The 17,626-nt window shown below is 39.6% G+C and overlaps 1 protein-coding gene and 1 non-coding gene across 2 annotated transcripts; both read right to left on the reverse strand.

The window, feature by feature from the left end:
• Nucleotides 1–8,086: 8,086 nt before the first annotated feature.
• On the reverse strand, nucleotides 8,087–8,774 carry LOC126000950 (60S ribosomal protein L15). The gene has a single exon (XM_049768138.1). It carries the CDS (start codon nucleotides 8,743–8,745, stop codon nucleotides 8,131–8,133), a length of 615 nt encoding a protein of 204 aa, XP_049624095.1. The 5' UTR covers nucleotides 8,746–8,774; the 3' UTR covers nucleotides 8,087–8,130.
• Nucleotides 8,775–16,699: 7,925 nt separating this feature from the next.
• Nucleotides 16,700–16,803, reverse strand: LOC126002783 (small nucleolar RNA U13). Its single transcript, XR_007493420.1, has one exon. It is a non-coding gene; the product is annotated as a small nucleolar RNA U13 (small nucleolar RNA).
• Nucleotides 16,804–17,626: the final 823 nt, after the last annotated feature.

A 17,626-nucleotide genomic window follows, 5' to 3' on the forward strand; every position in this document is an offset into this window, starting at 1 on the left:
AGACATCCAAGCCTCTAGCACAGCTTCATGGTCAAAGATTCTCAGTGCTCCCAGCTCACCAGAAGTAACCCCAGAGCAAAGAGTGGGAGTAAGCCCTGAGCACCACTGAGTGCAACCTCAAAACAAACAAAAATGTTAACATATAAGTGACTGCAAGTCATGTTTTTCTTTCTGTGTCTAGCTTATTGCACTAACATGGTATCCTCCATGCTTACCCATGTGATTGCCCGTGGTTGCAAATGTCAGAATGTCTATTTCTAAGACTGAATAATATTCCATTTTATATACTGATATATAAAATGTATATATAGGTAGATAACTTCTCCATTTCATTGCTGTGTTTTGTCCAGTAACTTAGAAATCATGGGGCCGGAGAGATAGCACAGCAGCCAATCTAGGACGAATGGTGGTTCGAATCCCGGCATCTCATATGGTCCCCCGTGCCTGCCAGGAGCAATTTCTGAGTGCAGAGCCAGGAGTAACCCCTGAGGGATACCCCAAGAAAAAAAGAAAGAAAGAAAGAAAGAAAGAAAGAAAGAAAGAAAGAAAGAAAGAAAGAAAGAAAGAAAGAAAGAAAGAAAGGAAGGAAGGAAGGAAGGAAGGAAGGAAGGAAGAAAGAAAGAAAGAGAGAGAGAGAAAGAAAGAAAGAAAGAAAAAGAAAGAAAGAAAGAAAGAAAGAAAGAAAGGAAGGAAGGAAGGAAGGAAGAAAGAAAGAAAGAAAGAGAGAGAGAGAAAGAAAGAAAGAAAGAAAGAAAGAAAAAGAAAGAAAGAAAGAAGAAAAAGAAAGAAAGAAGAAAAAGAAAGAAAGAAAGAAGAAAGAAAGAAAAAAGAAGAAAGAGAAAAGAAAGAAAAAAGAAGAGAGAAAAAAGAAAGAAAAGGAGAAGAGGGGCCGGGCGGTGGCGCTGGAGGTAAGGTGCCTGTGCTAGCCTAGGACAGACCGCGGTTCGATCCCCCGGCGTCCCATATGGTCCCCCAAGAAGCCAGGAGCAACTTCTGAGCACATAGCCAGGAGTAACCCCTGAGCGTCACAGGGTGTGGCCCAAAAACCAAAAAAAAAAGAAAAAAAAAGAAAAGGAGAAGAAAAGAAAGAAAAAGAAAGAGAAAGAAAGAAAAGAAAAGAAAAGAAAAGAAAAGAAAAGAAAAGAAAAGAAAAATCGGAACCCAGGAATGCACTAGCATTGGCATTGCCTCCGTGAAGCTGCTAGAATCTGCGAACTTGCATAGGAAGTACAGAGGAGAATATGGAGAGCAAAGCTTCCTCTCCTCCCCCATTTCCAGGACGATTTCTGGGAGAGCAGAGTCCAAAGAGTGTTGGGTTTACTCAAAGTTCAAGCCCTTAGAAGGAAGTAGAGGCTGAAGAGGCAACCAGGCTGGAGTGAAGGTGAATTGGACTGCCTGGAGATGGGGCCTGGATAGGGCAATCTGGGGCACTCCAGTTACAACCCAGAAACTCACATCTTTGGCAACTAAGTCAAAGTTATAAAGTTTTTCTTTCTGTCTTCTTCACTGCCACATTTAGTATTATCTAAATATAGCTCAGAGGCTCAAAGAAAATAAACTACCAGCAAGCTGACAAAAATGGTCTCCTAGTGATTAGCTCCCCCCAAATTCTTCAGCTAAATCCAGTGAGTAACGTGCATGAATATGACTGTCTTGTGCTGAGGGCTTCTTTGTGTGGGTTTGGCTTATTTTCATGAGGTCTTTCTTCCTGAGCTTCAACTTTTCAGTAGTAACTGTAATTATGATGATTAGTTACAGAAAGTAGTTATTAACCCACCTGTTCTATTTTACTACCACTTTACTTAAAAACAATTAAGGTGGGAGAAAATATAAGCCAAAATTCTCATTAAAGGTTTGGAGACTAGACTGAACAATGTTTTGTCCTTTTTGCTAGTCAGAGAATTGTTTCCATTATCAGAAATAAGAAATTTCTATCACCAAAAAGCCTAGACTACTAGGTCCATTATGCTGTATAGATATTTTGTTGTTCATTAGTCTTGCCTCAAAATATTATATAGTTAAATATGTACTAATAAATATGTTAATAATATCTGAGGGGGCAGAGTGATAGTGCAGCAGGTAGGGCACTTACCTTGCATACAGATGACATGGGTTTGATCTTCAACATACCAGATGGTCCCACTTTAGCATAGAGCCAGAAGTAATCCTGGAGGTGTGGCCAAAAGCAAACAATAGACAATAAAAATCTGAGGTTTCATTCTTGTAAATTTTTTTCTAATAATATCTTTATTTATCTCACTCCCTGCCACTTTCCTGTGTGAAACAGTCAAGAAGACGACAGTGAACATAATCTCTTCAGGGCCCAACACCCACTAAGTTGTCCCTGCCCAATAAGGGTGGAGGCTTATTCCTGTCATGTTTTTGGGCACAAGAGAGCCATTATAAATGACTGCTGCCTTACTCCCTGCCACTTTCCTGCATGAGGTAGCCAGAATATAACAGCAAACATATTATCTTCAGGGCCCAACACCCAGTAAGCTGTCCCAACAATTAAGAGGAGTGTGTCTGCTCTGCTTTGCTCTGAGACCTTGCACATCTAGCCCATGAACCCCACCACAACATATATTAAAAACCACACTACAAGCATGGCAATGGAGAGACAATGCAGGGCAATACCATGCATAGAGAATGAAGATGGCAGCTTTTGATACCCAAAAAGTACCAACCAGCTAGATATCCTTTCAGATAAGGTGTTTATTTATTTATTTATTTATTTATTTATTTATTTATTTATTTATTTATTTATTTATTTATTGGCTTTTGGGTACCACCTGGCAATGCTGAGGGATTACTCTGGCTCTGTGCTCATAATGGTCGTGGCAGGCTCAGGGGATCATATGGGATGCTGGGATTCGAACCACCTTATGTCCTGGGTTGGCCGCTTGCAAGGCAAACCTCTACTGATGCGCTATCTCTCTGGCCCCCAGATAAGGTGTTTAGAGAAGAAATATGAAGGATATTCATAGAACTCATAAAAAGCATAGATTGAGCTGAACAGACAATTAAGATAAAAATCAGAAAATTCCAATCTGAAATGGCAGGGCTGGAAATCTTGGTAGATAAAATGAAAACCTCAATGGAAAGCCTCTTGAACAGAATAACAGCAGCTGAGGACAGAATCAGTGAGCTGGAAGATAAGATGCAGAACAGGGGCCGGAGAGAGAGCATGGAGGTAAGGCGTTTGCCTTTCATGCAGAAGGTCATTGGTTTGAATCCCAGCATCCCATATGGTCCCCCGTGTCTGCCAGGAGCAATTTCTGAGCATGGAGCCAGGAGTAACCCCTGAGCACTGCCGAGTGTGACCCAAAAACCAAAAAAAAAAAAAAAAAAAAAAAAAAAAGCAGAACAGTTCCAGAAGAGACTGGAAAAGAATCTTAAAGCAAATAATCAGACAATGGAAAAACTATTCAAAGAATGTGAACAGATGAAAACAGAAGTCTTTGATAAACTCAACAGAAACAATATAAGAATCATTGGAGTTGCAGAGACCCAGTAAGAGAATAATAATAAGAGGAGTTGGAGGAAGAATGAAAGAGGAGGAGAAAGAGGAGAAGGAAAAGGGAAGGATGAGGAGGAGGAGAAAGTAGGAGGATGTGGAGGAGATGGGAAAGAAGGGAAAGAAGAAGAAAGAAGATGAAGAGAAATAAGAAAAAGAAGAATAGAAAAGAAGAGAAAAGAAAAGAGGAGAAAGGAAGAGAAGAAGGAGGCTAGGGATGTAATTCAATTTGTAGATGACTTACAGGTGTCAATGCCTAGACTTGATCCCAGATGATCTCGTGTTCATGCTCTAATATTCTCACAAGTTGTATGAATTTGTATATATATATGTATGTATAAAATATGTGATATGCATGCTCACATCTAATAAAGCAACTGAAAGAAAATATCTTTAAGCACCTTTATTACAAACATGTTTGTAGTTGTGTTCCAGTCATAAAAAAATACACCCCTCTTCACCAATGTGACCTTCTGATCACCAATGACCCAATGTCCCTCCTCCCCCCCACCCCCGCCTATCTTCAAGATAGGCATTCTATTTCTCTCACTCACTACCACTGTCATGATAGTTGTTAGTGTAGTTATTTTTCTAACTGCACTCACCAATCTTTGTGATATGCTTCATATAGTAGGCTGGTCCTTCCAAAACTCATTTCTATTGTCTATTGTGAAATTTTTCTGGATTTTATTTTTTATTTATTTAGCCTCATCTCATTCTTGTTATTTTGAATGATAGCGAACGAGGCCCACACATGCTTTGTCATGGTGCTGACAAACTTCAGCTGTGCTTTGCCAGGATCACAGACTTTTGTTGTGACACTAGGATTACAAACAAAAGAAATGTTCCCAGGAACACACTCAGCATGTGGGGGTGTTGGAACTGTACCCAAGACCACATGCCTACAAGGAGTTGGATGAGGTAGTTAGAGCTACATGCCTGGGTCTCAAAGACCCAGACTCAAAGACTTTACTCAAAGGCTTTACTATTTTTTACCAAAACCACTGAAGATTTTATGACAAAAAAGGAAAAATTGTTTTCAGAAAAGTGGGTTCAGGTCATGATGTAAAACTTTATAATTTAATCTTTTTATTTTATTTTATTTTATCTATTACTATAATTTTTTCTAAAACATGGTGCCACAGTTATGCAGTGAAATATGGTAATGAATCCATATTGGAATCTAACTTTCATGGCGGAGGAACAAAAAGACAAACTCTAGACACTTTCAAAAACAATTACATTAAGTGTTGATGGTCCAGACACTTTTAATTCTACTAATAGAATAGCCAACATATGAAAGAAGATTCATTTATTAGTTAGTATTTGAATTATAGGTTTATAAAAGTGGGAACTTTTTGATTAGCATCTCAAAGTTCCAGAGTGGATGTAAAGCAAAAAGTGTGTAAGTAGTCACTTAAGTATTTGGGGTACTTTAATTCAAGCATTACAAATCAAGTATAGTAAAATATTCATTGATGTTCCCTCTTTGTAAGTGGCAGCAGACATCAACTGTTCAAAGAATTGGATGGAAAAGTCATCTGAGTTTTGTTTCTTGTTTGTTGTTGCTGGGTTTTTTGTTGTTGTTCTTGTTGTTGTTTTTTTTTTTTTTTTTTTTTTTTTTTTTTTTTACCAACATACAGGGAGCCAAATACAACTATGAAAATAACCGCTGGGCCAAGGCTGTGACTCAGTGATAAAGTGCACACAGAGCATGCATGAGGCTTGAGTTTGATCTCCTATACTACAGAGATAAAAGGAGGTGGAAGACCTTACACTGAAAATTGTAACTCACTACTTACTAAAAGATTAAAAAAATAAAACCACAAAGAAATGGAGACATCTCTATGCTCTATGCATAGATTAGAAGCACAAACTTTTTTGTTTTGTTTTGGGAACACACTCAGTGATATCCCTCAGGGTTTACTTCTGGCTCTGTGCTCAGAGATTGCTCCTGGCAGGCTCAGGGGACCATATGGGATGCTGGGAATCGAACCTGGGTCTGTCCTCAATTGGCCACGTGCAAGGCAATCTCCCAATCACTGTGCTATCGTTCCAGCCCCAAGAACAAACTTTAAACAAAATAACTATTTATATTTGGTTTTGGTGTCTCATCCAGCAGAGCTTAGGGTTTACTCTAACTCTATGACCAGGGTTCACTCCTGGTGGGACTCAGGAAACCATATGGGATGCCAGAAATCTAACTTCATTCAGCTTTGTGAAAGACAAACTCTCTACCTACTGTACTATTGCTCTGGCTCCAGAAGAATAAAGATTTTTAAAGTGGCCAATTTACCTAAAGTAATCTACAGGAAATTAATAAATTTCCTATCAAAGACCCAATGACTCTTTTTCAAGGAAATAGGACAAACACTAATATTTGTCTGGAAACAAAAGAACACACACAAATCAATTCTGAGAGAAAGGGGAGAAAAATAGAAGTACCACAACTTCTCCCACAAGAACTTTAAACAATATTAAAAAGCAATAGTCATTAAAATGGTGTGAAAAAGGCACACAGACCAATGGAACAGAACACAGAATTCCGAAATAAAGTCACATATTTGGGCCCGGAGAGATAGCACAGCGGTGTTTGCCTTATAAGCAGCCGATCCAGGACCAAAGGTGGTTGGTTCGAATCCCAGTGTCCCATATGGTCCCTGTGCCTGCCAGGAGCTATTTCTGAGCAGACAGCCAGGAGTAACCCTGTGGCCCAAAAACCAAAAAAAAAAAAAAAAAAAAGTCACATATTTGTGAATATCTCTGATAAAGGAATCCAGGGCAGAGAGACAGAATAATAGGTAGAGAGTTTGCCTTGTACGTGCCCAATGCAGGTTCAATCCTTACACCCTATATATTTCCCCAAGCCTGAGCCCTGAGCACAAATCTGAGTACTCTCAGGTGTGACCCTTAAACAAAATCACAACATTGTATTGTATTGTTTTTTTATTGTATAAATTTATTCAAGAGACAAAATTGATTAACATATTGAGGTAAACTAGCACAACATAATATAGTAACATAACATATAATATAATTAATATAATATAATAATACATGTAAGTCAAAGAACATTTCTGATTAAAACACAATTTTTTTTATCATAATGGCTTACATATCTTTCACAGTAGTATCTTAGGTACATATTAACATTGAATCAGGGGAATATCCATCACCAAATATGTCCTTCCCCCATCCTAGTTCCCTTTCTGCAACCCATATACCCCTCCATCACCCCACCCCCCGGGCTGCTAGAGTAGGTGGTCCCCTCTTTGTCTAGCTTACTTTTAGTGGTCATATATCTGTTTGGTCCTGTTACTCTCCCTTGTTTCCCCCTCTATTTAAGAGGTGGAGCTAGATAAATCGAGTTATGTGGTTTTGTTTGAAGGAAAGAAAAGCAATAGATTAGGGTACAAAATAAGAAAAGAAAAAAAAAAGAAGTCAAATACGCTGAAAATGGGCAGAGTCCTTCTATAGGCTTTCAGCCTCAGTTTGAGAGAGGGTGTGAAAAAGGTAATTGAAACACCACAACAATACAGAAAGAAATATCAAATTAAATACCCAGTGAGCACTACAGCAATTAGGACAAGCACCACTCAATAGTCTGGGTTCTGAAATCAAATTATGCTGGAGTGCAAAAAGAAAGAGAAAGATAAGAGAAAATAAAATAATATTGGAGACATCAACTTCAATCTCTACACCAAAATAAAGATGTCAAAAAGAAATCGATCAATCGATAAATAAATATGTGGAAAAATGATTGTTTTGTGCTTTTTTTTTCCCCTTTTCTTTTTCCCCCTGCACAGGCACATTTACTATTGGGGATATTGTAGAGGGAATTCCCTTGGCCTAGGAGATACAGGGTTTCTCTACCCCTGAAGTATACTGTCATGGGATTAACTATAGACTCCTTGCATGATCATTTACTCTCCTGTTGGTGCTTTCGTGGTGTATGGAAGACTTCTGCTTCATCTTGGATGGTAACATCAGACCTCTGTATCTAGTGATCTTGGTGACTGTGCAACTCAAGTAATGGAGCTTATGATGAAGTCTTCCTTTGTGGTTCTAGCAGTTATGCTTCTTCAGTGTCGTTTTTTTTTTTTTTTTGGTGGCTTTTAAGTTTTTATTAAAGCAGTTACATGCAAAATACTAAAGTTTAGTATTACACGAGTCCCAGTTAATTCTTTTCTTTTGCACATAACCAGGATATTCTCCACATTTCCTAGCAAAGTCTAACTTAAAAGAAACCAAAGAGGCCACTTGCGAATAAACTAGCACTGCATCATCCCTATAATAGAGCTGCAGGTTCATTCACATGCACCAACAAATCTACAGGGCTACTTAATCCACTCCTCTTACAGAATTTATTGTACACCTAATATACCAAACACTTTAACATAGGGAGATATTACCTCTCTAATAAGATAAGCAAAGTCAAAAGCACTCATCTTACTGGAAACTGGATACACCTATCACAGTCTTCAAACATTATTGCACTTAACTTTCATAATTTGACAATGCATTCAGGAAATAATCTGCAGACTAACAAAGAACACCTGTAAGCAGACATGACTGTCCTAAACTGTTTATTAGACTTTTACAAATGTTACTTTTTAGCGGTAACGGTGGAGCTGGAGAGTATTGCGCCTTCTCCAAGCTGCACGACGAGAGCCACCGATAGTGTGGTGGAACTTGTGACCCTTTCCAAGACCACGGCTCTTGCGGCCTGCGGAAGTCAGCCCTCGCATCTCCCTGTGCTTGTGGACTGGCTTTGTGATCCACTGGGTATCGGGATTTCTTCTGATAGCCTTATGGAATGGATCGATGAGGATAACCTCGAAGAACTTGTATGTGGAATCTTCACCAACCCAGTAAGAATTCAGCACTCTCAGAGCCCCGCAGTGGCGTCCAGCTCGTTCCTCAGCCACAGACTGAAGACTCCGGGCAAACTTGAGCTGGTTAACACCATGATGCACGGGCTTGCCATAGGTCGCCCCCTTGGGCACGGGCCGTTTGCGACCACCACGGCGCACCCGAATGCGGTAGATGACATAACCCTGCTTGGCCTTGTAGCCCAGCCTGCGCGCCTTATCCGGCCGAGTGGGCCGCGGAGCCCGGTGCAGGGCCGAGAGCTGGCGGTACTGCCAGCAGCGCACTCGCAGGAGGAATCGCATCACGTCCGACTGCTTCTTCCTCCAGAGCTCCTGGATGTACTTGTAGGCGCCCATCTTGGCTCACTGATGGCTGCCACCAAACGAAAAGGTTCAGTGTCGTTTTAATCCATCTTCTGTAGTTGGTGGAGCCTAGGATAAGGTCTTTCATTATGTTTCCTGAAGACCCGTTCAGATGCGGTTGTCTCAGTCAGACCTCTGGAATCGGAGATCTTGTTTGTTGAACAAATCGTAGACCAAAAGCTAGGCTAGAGCTTTTTGTTGCTGTTGTTGTTGTTGTTGGTCCCAGGATGCATAAAAGAACTAGATGAGAAAATTTTTTAACAAATGGTTTTGGAGAAATGATACTGCTAAATGTGAATAAAAGAGAAAGATCTTTTGCAAGGCCTGGGTTGACCTATGGATTTCTCAGGCTCAATGTTACTAAAGCACTTCTTGAATGCCTGACTTCCCTATGGAGGGAGCAGAGTCCTCAAACAAGCTCAGAGAGGACAGGACTGAAGTATTAGAGGAGCTCAAGGTGAATCCTGATTTTCCAGAATATAGATATAACAAATGGAGAATTTGGGGTTCCATGAGCCTCAGAAATAAGCCTAGCTTTTTGTGAGAAACAGTACAAGAATAATAGGATGAAGTTGCCTATAGTAACAGGAATCTTCACCATTAGTTTTTCTTTCTATTTGTCTTTAGTATACACCTTGAGATATTTTTTTGAGAATTTTTTTTTAAATTCCTTTGTGTTTGTTTTTGTTTTGGGGCTACATCAAGCTGTGCTCAGGGGTTACTCCTCTCAGGCTCAGAGGATCATGAGATATGCTGAGGATTGAACTGGGTCAGCCTGTGTAAAATAAGCACCCTACTGCTGTTTTATCTTTCTGGCACAAGTGTATTTTTCACTTCTGGTTAAATTATCTGAAAAGGCCTGTTTCTTCCAGAAAATAAGAGGATTAGCTCAATTAGAATTAATGATCTTCCCTATTTTCTTTTATTTCTTTTTAATTTGTTAGTGTTTTTCCATCCCTTTCAGACTTAATAACAAAAGTGGTAGGTGGATTGAAAGTGAATATTGGCAGAACTAAGTAAGGGGTACAATTCTGATTGTAGTTTTGTGACCTTATGCTCCCTTTTTTCTAAAAGATAGATCATTTATTTAGTTTCATTTAGTCATAATTTCTAATTTAATAAGTTCACTTATTATTTTTAATTTGGGGGACAGACCCAGCAGCGCTCAGGGGTTACTCCTGGCTCTGCACTGAGAAATACTCCTGGCAGGCTTGGGACCAGATGAAATGCCAGAAACCAAACCCAGATCAGCTGCATGCAAGGCAAACACTCCTCCCTGCTGTATTATCTCTCCAACCCATTATTATTTTTACTGTTGTAACATTGCACTATAACATTATGTGATAATTCTTAATTTTTCAAAAACAAAGTCAAATATATTAATACTTATTTTATTTAATCTTAAATTTCTTTGGGGCTACATTTGGTGGCACTCAGGACTATTCCCAGCTTGGGGCTCAGAGTTTGTACCTGGCAGTGGTTGGGGGAACCATGCAATGCTGGAATGAAACCAGAGCCTCCCACAGGTGCTCCACTACCTTGAACTATCTTCTTTGGCCCTATTACTTATCTCTTTGACTAAAATATGAAAGTGTTGACTCAAGAAAAATAATCTATGAAGCATATTAATAGTGTCCTATGAATTAGAAACAGTCAGATTTCTGAAGGGAGAAAAAACAGGTATTAAAAACCAAGTACCCCATTTTTCTTTCCAGAGCATCTGCTTTTCTCTCACCTCTCTAGAGACTGGATTTTCCTTATTCTTAACCAATGAAGAAGAGTTACTGAGTCACTGGGTCCTTCCTCTGGGACATAGACACAGATGGACATAGAACAGATATCTGTTCAGAGAAGGTGGGGAGGAGGCCAGAGCACACAGAGGGAATCTCAAACTTGATGCAGAGATGCAAGTGCTCCTGAGCAGAGAATGAGAGATGCTTTGTGTTGGGGCAGACTCCAAGCTGTGCTACTGCTGTGAGTATGTTATGAGTTGGTAGTAACTTGGAGCAAGTTACTTTTGCTCAAAAGATGAAGCAAATTATAAAGGTGTGAACAGGGCTAGGAACAGCTCAGAAGTAGAGCACTTGCTTTGTATGTATATGACCCTAGGTTTAACATCCAACAACATACACACAACACAACACACACACACACAATACTGAAGTCAACTATATGCTTGCATCTTCCAGCTCCATCTCTTTCTGTAAGAACTAAGCAGTACTTGCCCTGCACACAGTCACCAACCCCCGCCCCCCAAAGTTCTCTACTCACAGGCATGCAGACTGGGAGTGTACCTGGGACAGTCAATATGGTCTTTTCTGCTCCCTCAAATTACCAAGGAAGCTTTTTGGTTTCAAGTGCGATCTGCCTCCTTGGGGAGGGAAAGAAGTTAAATTCAGGAAAACCATGTGGACTAGCAAGATGTTTCTAGGCAATTTTCCACCTGCCACTTTTTATTCTGAGAAGGATTTATGCTTTCTTTGTCACTGAAGAATTAGTCCAAAAAGAAACATATTCCCAAACTGTGGTGGTGTAGGTCAGATCTTACAAATCTCTTAAAAATTTTAAATTAAATTCCTCTAGGGTGCTGTGAGGAATGGTAATGAGTATTAATGGGTGTAGGCTCTTAATGGTGAGTGGTATATACAGGGATACTCACAATATATATATATATATAATGATATGGGAATGTACATATACCATAGACATTATTGCTTTTAGAACAGAGGTGTCCAAATTTATTTGGCTTTTTAAGAAAAAAATTACCCAAGTCCATCTGGAAATCTATTTTCTTTAAGTAAATAGAAAGATACTGTGAGTAACAATTGTGTGACAATTAAAATCCCTAATTTGATGATAGCCCTTTGTTTTACCCAGTTGTGTATAATACAGTCATTCCAAACACCAAACCCACCATCAGTGTGACTTTCCCTTCACTAGTGTCTCATCCACCATCATAGCCTGACTCCATGCAGGCACAAATAAATTTGCTTTATATTGCTTGTTACAACACAAAGGCAAATGGAATTATCATAACTTAGATGGACACAGTCAATTTGAAACGTGGGCTGATACTACTATAAGATATTGAGGTGTCTGAACAGTCCAGATTTACAGATATGAAATAAATTAAAAATATGAAATAAATAAAAAATGGAATGGAAGTTTAATAAGGTTAAGTTGAGGAGCTGGGTTATTTCTGTGAATATAAGGGGTGATGTTAATATACTGTAGTTCATGCAGAAAGGGAAATCTACCCACCTGCCTCATTCATCCTTGCCACATAGGTATCAGTCAGGACTAAAATATCTGGCAAGTATTGGCAGCCATCATTTTCTTTTGGAGCTTGGTGGAGAAGACAGGTCCAATTTGTGTACAGTGACGCTCAGGGTTTTTTTTTTTTTTACTCCTGGCTATGTGCTCAGAAATCGCTCATGACTTGGGGGACCATATGGGATGCAGGGGATCGAACCCAGGTCTGTCCTGAGTCAACTGCATTCAAGGCAAACGCCCTACTGCTGTGCTATCGCTCCGGCCCCATATGTGTAACTATATTTCTGTCTGCATCTTTCAACATAGTAAAGAAAGTTTGAGGATTGGGCCGGGCGGTGGCGCTAAAGGTAAGGTGCCTGCCTTGCCTGCGCTATCCTTGGACGGACCGTGGTTCGATCCCCCGGCGTCCCATATGGTCCCCCAAGCCAGGAGCAACTTCTGAGCGCATAGCCAGGAGTAACCCCTGAGCGTTACCGGGTGTGGCCCAAAAACCAAAAAAAAAAAAAAAGAAAAGAAAGTTTGAGGATGGACAGATAACAGAACAGGGTGAGCATTTGACTCACATGCACCCAACTTGGATTGATCCATGGCATCCCATCTGGTCTACTGAGACAGCTAGGAGTGATTTCTTAGCACGGAGCCAGGAGTAATCCCTGAATGCTGCTGGGTGTGGCCAAAACACGAAAGAAAGAAAGAAAGAAAGAAAGAAAGAAAGAAAGAAAGAAAGAAAGAAAGAAAGAAAGAAAGAAAGAAAGAAGAAAGAAAGAAAGAAAGAAAGAAAGAAAGAAAGAAAGAAAGAAAGAAAGAAAGAAAGAAAGAAAGAAAGAAAGAAAGAAAGAAAGAAAAGAAAGAAAAGAAAAGAAAGAAAAGAAAAGAAAGAAAGAGAGAAAGAAGAAAGAAAAAGAAGAAAGAAAGAAGAAGAAAGAAAGAAAGAAAGAAAGAAAGAAAGAAAGAAAGAAAGAAAGAAAGAAAGAAAGAAAGAAAGAAAGAAAGAGAAAGAGAAAGGAAGGAAGGAAGGAGGAAGGAAGGAAGGAGGAAGAAAGGAAGGAGGAAGGAAGGAGGAAGGAAGGAAGGAGGAAGGAAGGAAGGGGGAAGGAAGGAAGGAAGGAGGAAGGAAGGAGGAAGGAAGAAAGGGGGAAGGAAGGAGGAAGGAAGGAGGAAGGAAGGAAGGAAAGAAGGAAGGAGAAGGAAGAGAGAAGGAAGGAATATGTAAATATGACCCCTTGAAGCTTGAACATATAAAATTATGTATTAAAGTCAATGGCCTGAGTGATAGTGCAATGGGGGATGGGGAAGGCATTTGTCTTGTACGTGGCCTACCCAGGTTTAATCCCCAACATTCAATATGGTTTCTTGAGCTCTGCTAGGAATAATTCCTATGTATAGAACCAGGGGTAACCCATGAGTACTGCCAGGTGTGATCCAAAAACAAACAAACAAAAATAAACTATAGTAATATCCACATTAGGCCCAGAATAGGTTGTCAAGGATAATAGTTAAAGTTGTCAGTAACTTTACTATTAAAAATAATCCTGATGGAAAGGATAAACCTGGGGTGTCACTTGCAGTTTCTTAATGTTCAACTTTATTATTGGCAACAGCATTCTTTAATCACTACAATTAGCTTTTTGCAGTCAGCTTCTTTTTATAGTTTGTAGACTCGTGACTGCAGTAAACCCAAATACCTTTAAATAGAGGGAGGAAATGCCATTTAAACCTTTATACTACATAGCACAAAATCCAGGAGAAAGCATGGGGAATCTGCTTTTGCAGCCAAAGCTGCTGGTAGCCATTCTTGAATTTAACTCTTTGTTTTTCATTTATTGCTACATGAGTCAGTTCTTTTGTCAGGAATTGTCGTATTGTTGTTTTGAGCTCCACTTGGCAGTGTGTAGAATTTCCTGGTTCTGCACTCTGGGATCTCTCCTGGCATCAGGGGCCATAAGTGATTCCAAATCAAATGGTTCAGCCACATACAGGCAAGTGCCTTAACCCTCTTGTTATTTTGGAGAGTCTTTGGAGCTTGAACTTGAAAAAGGTATAGATCTGGTATGTTTATTTTAAGAATTTTTTAAAATAAAATTGACTTAAAAAATTTCTTAAAAGTTGACTGATGTCAGAGTGGAGCGCCTCCAAATGCTGATGCTAGATAGTCAAGTCTTCCTCAAGCTTTTCTACCGTTGATGCCTTTGGAAATTAGCTGAATCCTCCTCAAACTTAATTTCAGCTGCATAGAAGTCTTGCTCTAAACACACAAATTACCATTTTAGAGTTTGGGTAGTTTTTGGTTTGTTTTTGAGTTTGCTTTTTTGTTTTGTTTTGCTTGGGGCCATACATGGTGGTACTCAGAACTTAATCTTGACTCTGCACATTGGGATCAGTCCTGGTAAGCTCAGGGGATGCTGGGAATCAAATTCAGGCCCAAACCAGGCTTGGATCCAGGCTCCCTATTTAATTACCTATTTAATTAGCTCATTACCTTGGAGCTAGTTATGTGTTATTAAATCTATTGAACCAGTTTGTTGAGTAAGTTATATCATTTTTGAATCAAATTGACTTATGAAGCACCATCATTTTTATTAAGAACTTTAAGCACTGAATCAAAATATATATAAAATTGATCCAAACAGGCATCTTTTGAAAGTCAACAAATTCTATGTGAAGTAACAGTTAATCACTTGTTTTCAATACAATGTCAAAATAATATCTGATTCAATAATTTGCTTCTGATTTCACTGATTGCTTTAATGAGATAATGACCTCTGTAAGCATCTATTCAGATTTTGGGCAACTAAATGTTGATGATGAATGGCACAGTGTACTTAGAATGCATTCAAATATATTCAAAACAGCTTTTTGAATATGTGCAAAATCCCACCTGTTTTTTTCTGCCAATTTTCTCTTTTCACCTTTTGATACTCTTAGAACTCTGATGTTTACTGTTCTTTTTTTTTTTTTTTTGGTTTTTAGGGCCACACCCATTTTATGCTCAGGGGTTACTCCTGGCTAAGTGCTCAAATATTGCCCCTGGCATGGGAGGATTATATGGGATGCCGGAGGATCAAACTGCAGTCCTTCCTTGGCTAGTGCTTGCGAGGCAGACACCTTACCTCTAGCACCACCTCACTGGCCCCTGATGTTTACCCTTCTAATGGATGCTAATATATCTAGTAGATTTCCATTTCCCCTAAATCTTATTTCTTTTTTTTAAATCTTATTTCTTTATCCTCTTCTATTTCATTGCTGTAATTTAATTTTTAATTTTTTTTTTTTTTTTGGTTTTTGGTTTTTGGGTCACACCTGGCAGTTCTCAAGGGTTACTACTGGCTCTATGCTCAGAAATCGCTCCTGGCAGGCTCGGGGGACCATATGGGATGCTGGGATTTGAACCACCGACCTTCTGCATGCAAGGCAAATGCCCTACCTCCATGCTATCTCTCCTGCCCCATCTTTCTAATACTTTTTCTCCTGGAAAAATGAGTCTACTTGTTATGTTTTCCAGGTCAGATGAAATGTTATTCAGCATGTTTTTTCCCCCACTGGGCTTTTCTGTTTGGAATTTTGTATGTGTGTAATACCAGAGATTGGACCTACGTGCTCTACTGTTGAACTATATCTCAGGCCCTCTGTTTGGAATTCTTCTTATCTTTAAATCTTTAGTGAAGAATTCCTCATGCATGTGTAGTTCTTTTTAAATATCTTGGACTTGTTTGTTTAGTTGAGGTTTCCTGACTTCATTAAGTTTTGTATGGTGGCTCTCCCATTATTTGTTACCTCCTGCATTCTTTTATTTTTGGGGGCCGCCATACATGGCAGTGTTCAGGAGTTACTCTAGACTGTTGTCAGGGATAACTCCTGGTATATCTTGGTGGACCATTTGCAGTGCCAGGGACTTAACCTAGGTTGGCAGGTGAGAGCCAAATGCCACTTTATTATCTCTCTGGCCTCATCTCTTACATTTCCATGTCTTGGTTTTTTTTTGTTTGTTTGTTTTTGTTTGTTTGTTTTGTTTTGTTTTTGGATTTTTGTGTCACACCCGGCAGCGCTCAGGGGTTCCTCCTGACTCCATGCTCAGAAATCGCCCCTGGCAGGCACAGGAGACCATATGGGATGCCGGGATTTGAATCACCATCCTTCTGCATGAAAGGCAAACGCTCCATGCTATCTCTCCAGCCCCACATTTCCATGTCTTAATTCACTTGCTGGATATTTATCATTTTCTTTGAAGGATTCCATCTAAATTTTACAAAGATTTCCTGGAAAATGTTCTGCATAGGTTTTGGCTTAGTTTCTTTTGTTTTCCTGCAGGTGGTGCTGTATGTTTAATGTTAGCATTCTCCTTTGTTTCTCTAGCCTTGATGAGGAGGAGGGTGATGAGGAAATGAGACACTCCAATGGATCCATTAATGTTGTCACTGATGTGTTAAAGCAGAGCAACACATACATGTAGCATGTGCAGTTCCAAGTTACACTTCAACCTTGGTGGTCACTCCTGTCCTCTATTCTTGCCACAGTCTGTCTCTGGGCTCTAAGACAAAACCATTCTCTGATAGAGGTGAAAAGACTCTCAGCTGATGCGAAGATAACCTACAACATTAGGATTCAATTGGTTGTTTTGTTTTTGTTGCAAAGTCTTGGTTTTTGTCAGTTTTTCACTTTTTTTCCCTTCGGTTCATGTCAGAAGGGTCATGTGCCAACGTCGTAACAAGATTGAAGGGAGGTACATATCACATAGACATGTGAAAACCCCATCATCATGCTTATGAACCAGAAAAGGATCAGTTTTTCACTTTTTTTTTTTGGCCACACCCGGCAGTGCTCAGGTGTTACTCCTGGCTATCTGCTCAGAAATAGCTCCTGGCAGGCACGGGGGACCATATGGGACACTGGGATTCGAACCAACCACCTTTGGTTCTGGATCGGCTGCTTGCAAGGCAAACACCGCTGTGCTATCTCTCCGGGCCCAGTTTTTCACTTCTAATTGAAAAGCTGTTATTTCTACAGTCTTGTCCTTCCTGCTACCAAATCCATTCTGCTTCAGTAATGGTGGCTGGTGTGTACTGTGTTACTTGTTTGTTTGTTTGTTTGTTTGTTTTTCACAAACTGATTGTGCTCCTCCACTTTTCTTCCACAGTATTATCGTGTTTCTAATATATACATAATATACACATTCCTGTGTCTCTTTGGTAAACTGTGTCACTGTAAGTGAGTAAGTGAGGCTTTCACTGTGATATTTACCTGATGTTTGGATATGTTATAGTGTAAGTTTTGCCTGCATATATTTTGCAATTTTTCCAGAAGCCCTGAGTGCACTGTTTTATCAGTTCTTCAGTGATGCCACACTTGTTGCTGGAAACTGGACTGACCGCATAATGCTATCATGTTTGGAACGTTATTTTGGAAATCTGAAGAAAAGTTCTAGTGGGCAAAGGTCGTATATGGGATATGTGTATGTGTACAATTGCATGAAGCGCCGGAAGGAAGAGAGACAGAAAGTTTCAAGGTAGTGTGATGGCAGTGGCCTCTTGAAGAGTCAATTCTAAAAGCTTACAGGATTTGGAGAAAACATTGTACAGTGTTGAGAAAAGAATGTAATATGAAT

This window comes from Suncus etruscus, chromosome 2 (genome assembly GCF_024139225.1).
Source record: "Suncus etruscus isolate mSunEtr1 chromosome 2, mSunEtr1.pri.cur, whole genome shotgun sequence".
Lineage (NCBI taxonomy): Eukaryota > Metazoa > Chordata > Mammalia > Eulipotyphla > Soricidae > Suncus > Suncus etruscus.

Bases quoted from the DNA above. Each gene is read 5' to 3' on its own strand.
- LOC126000950 (XM_049768138.1), bottom strand. From the start codon at position 8,745: ATGGGCGCCTACAAGTACATCCAGGAGCTCTGGAGGAAGAAGCAGTCG.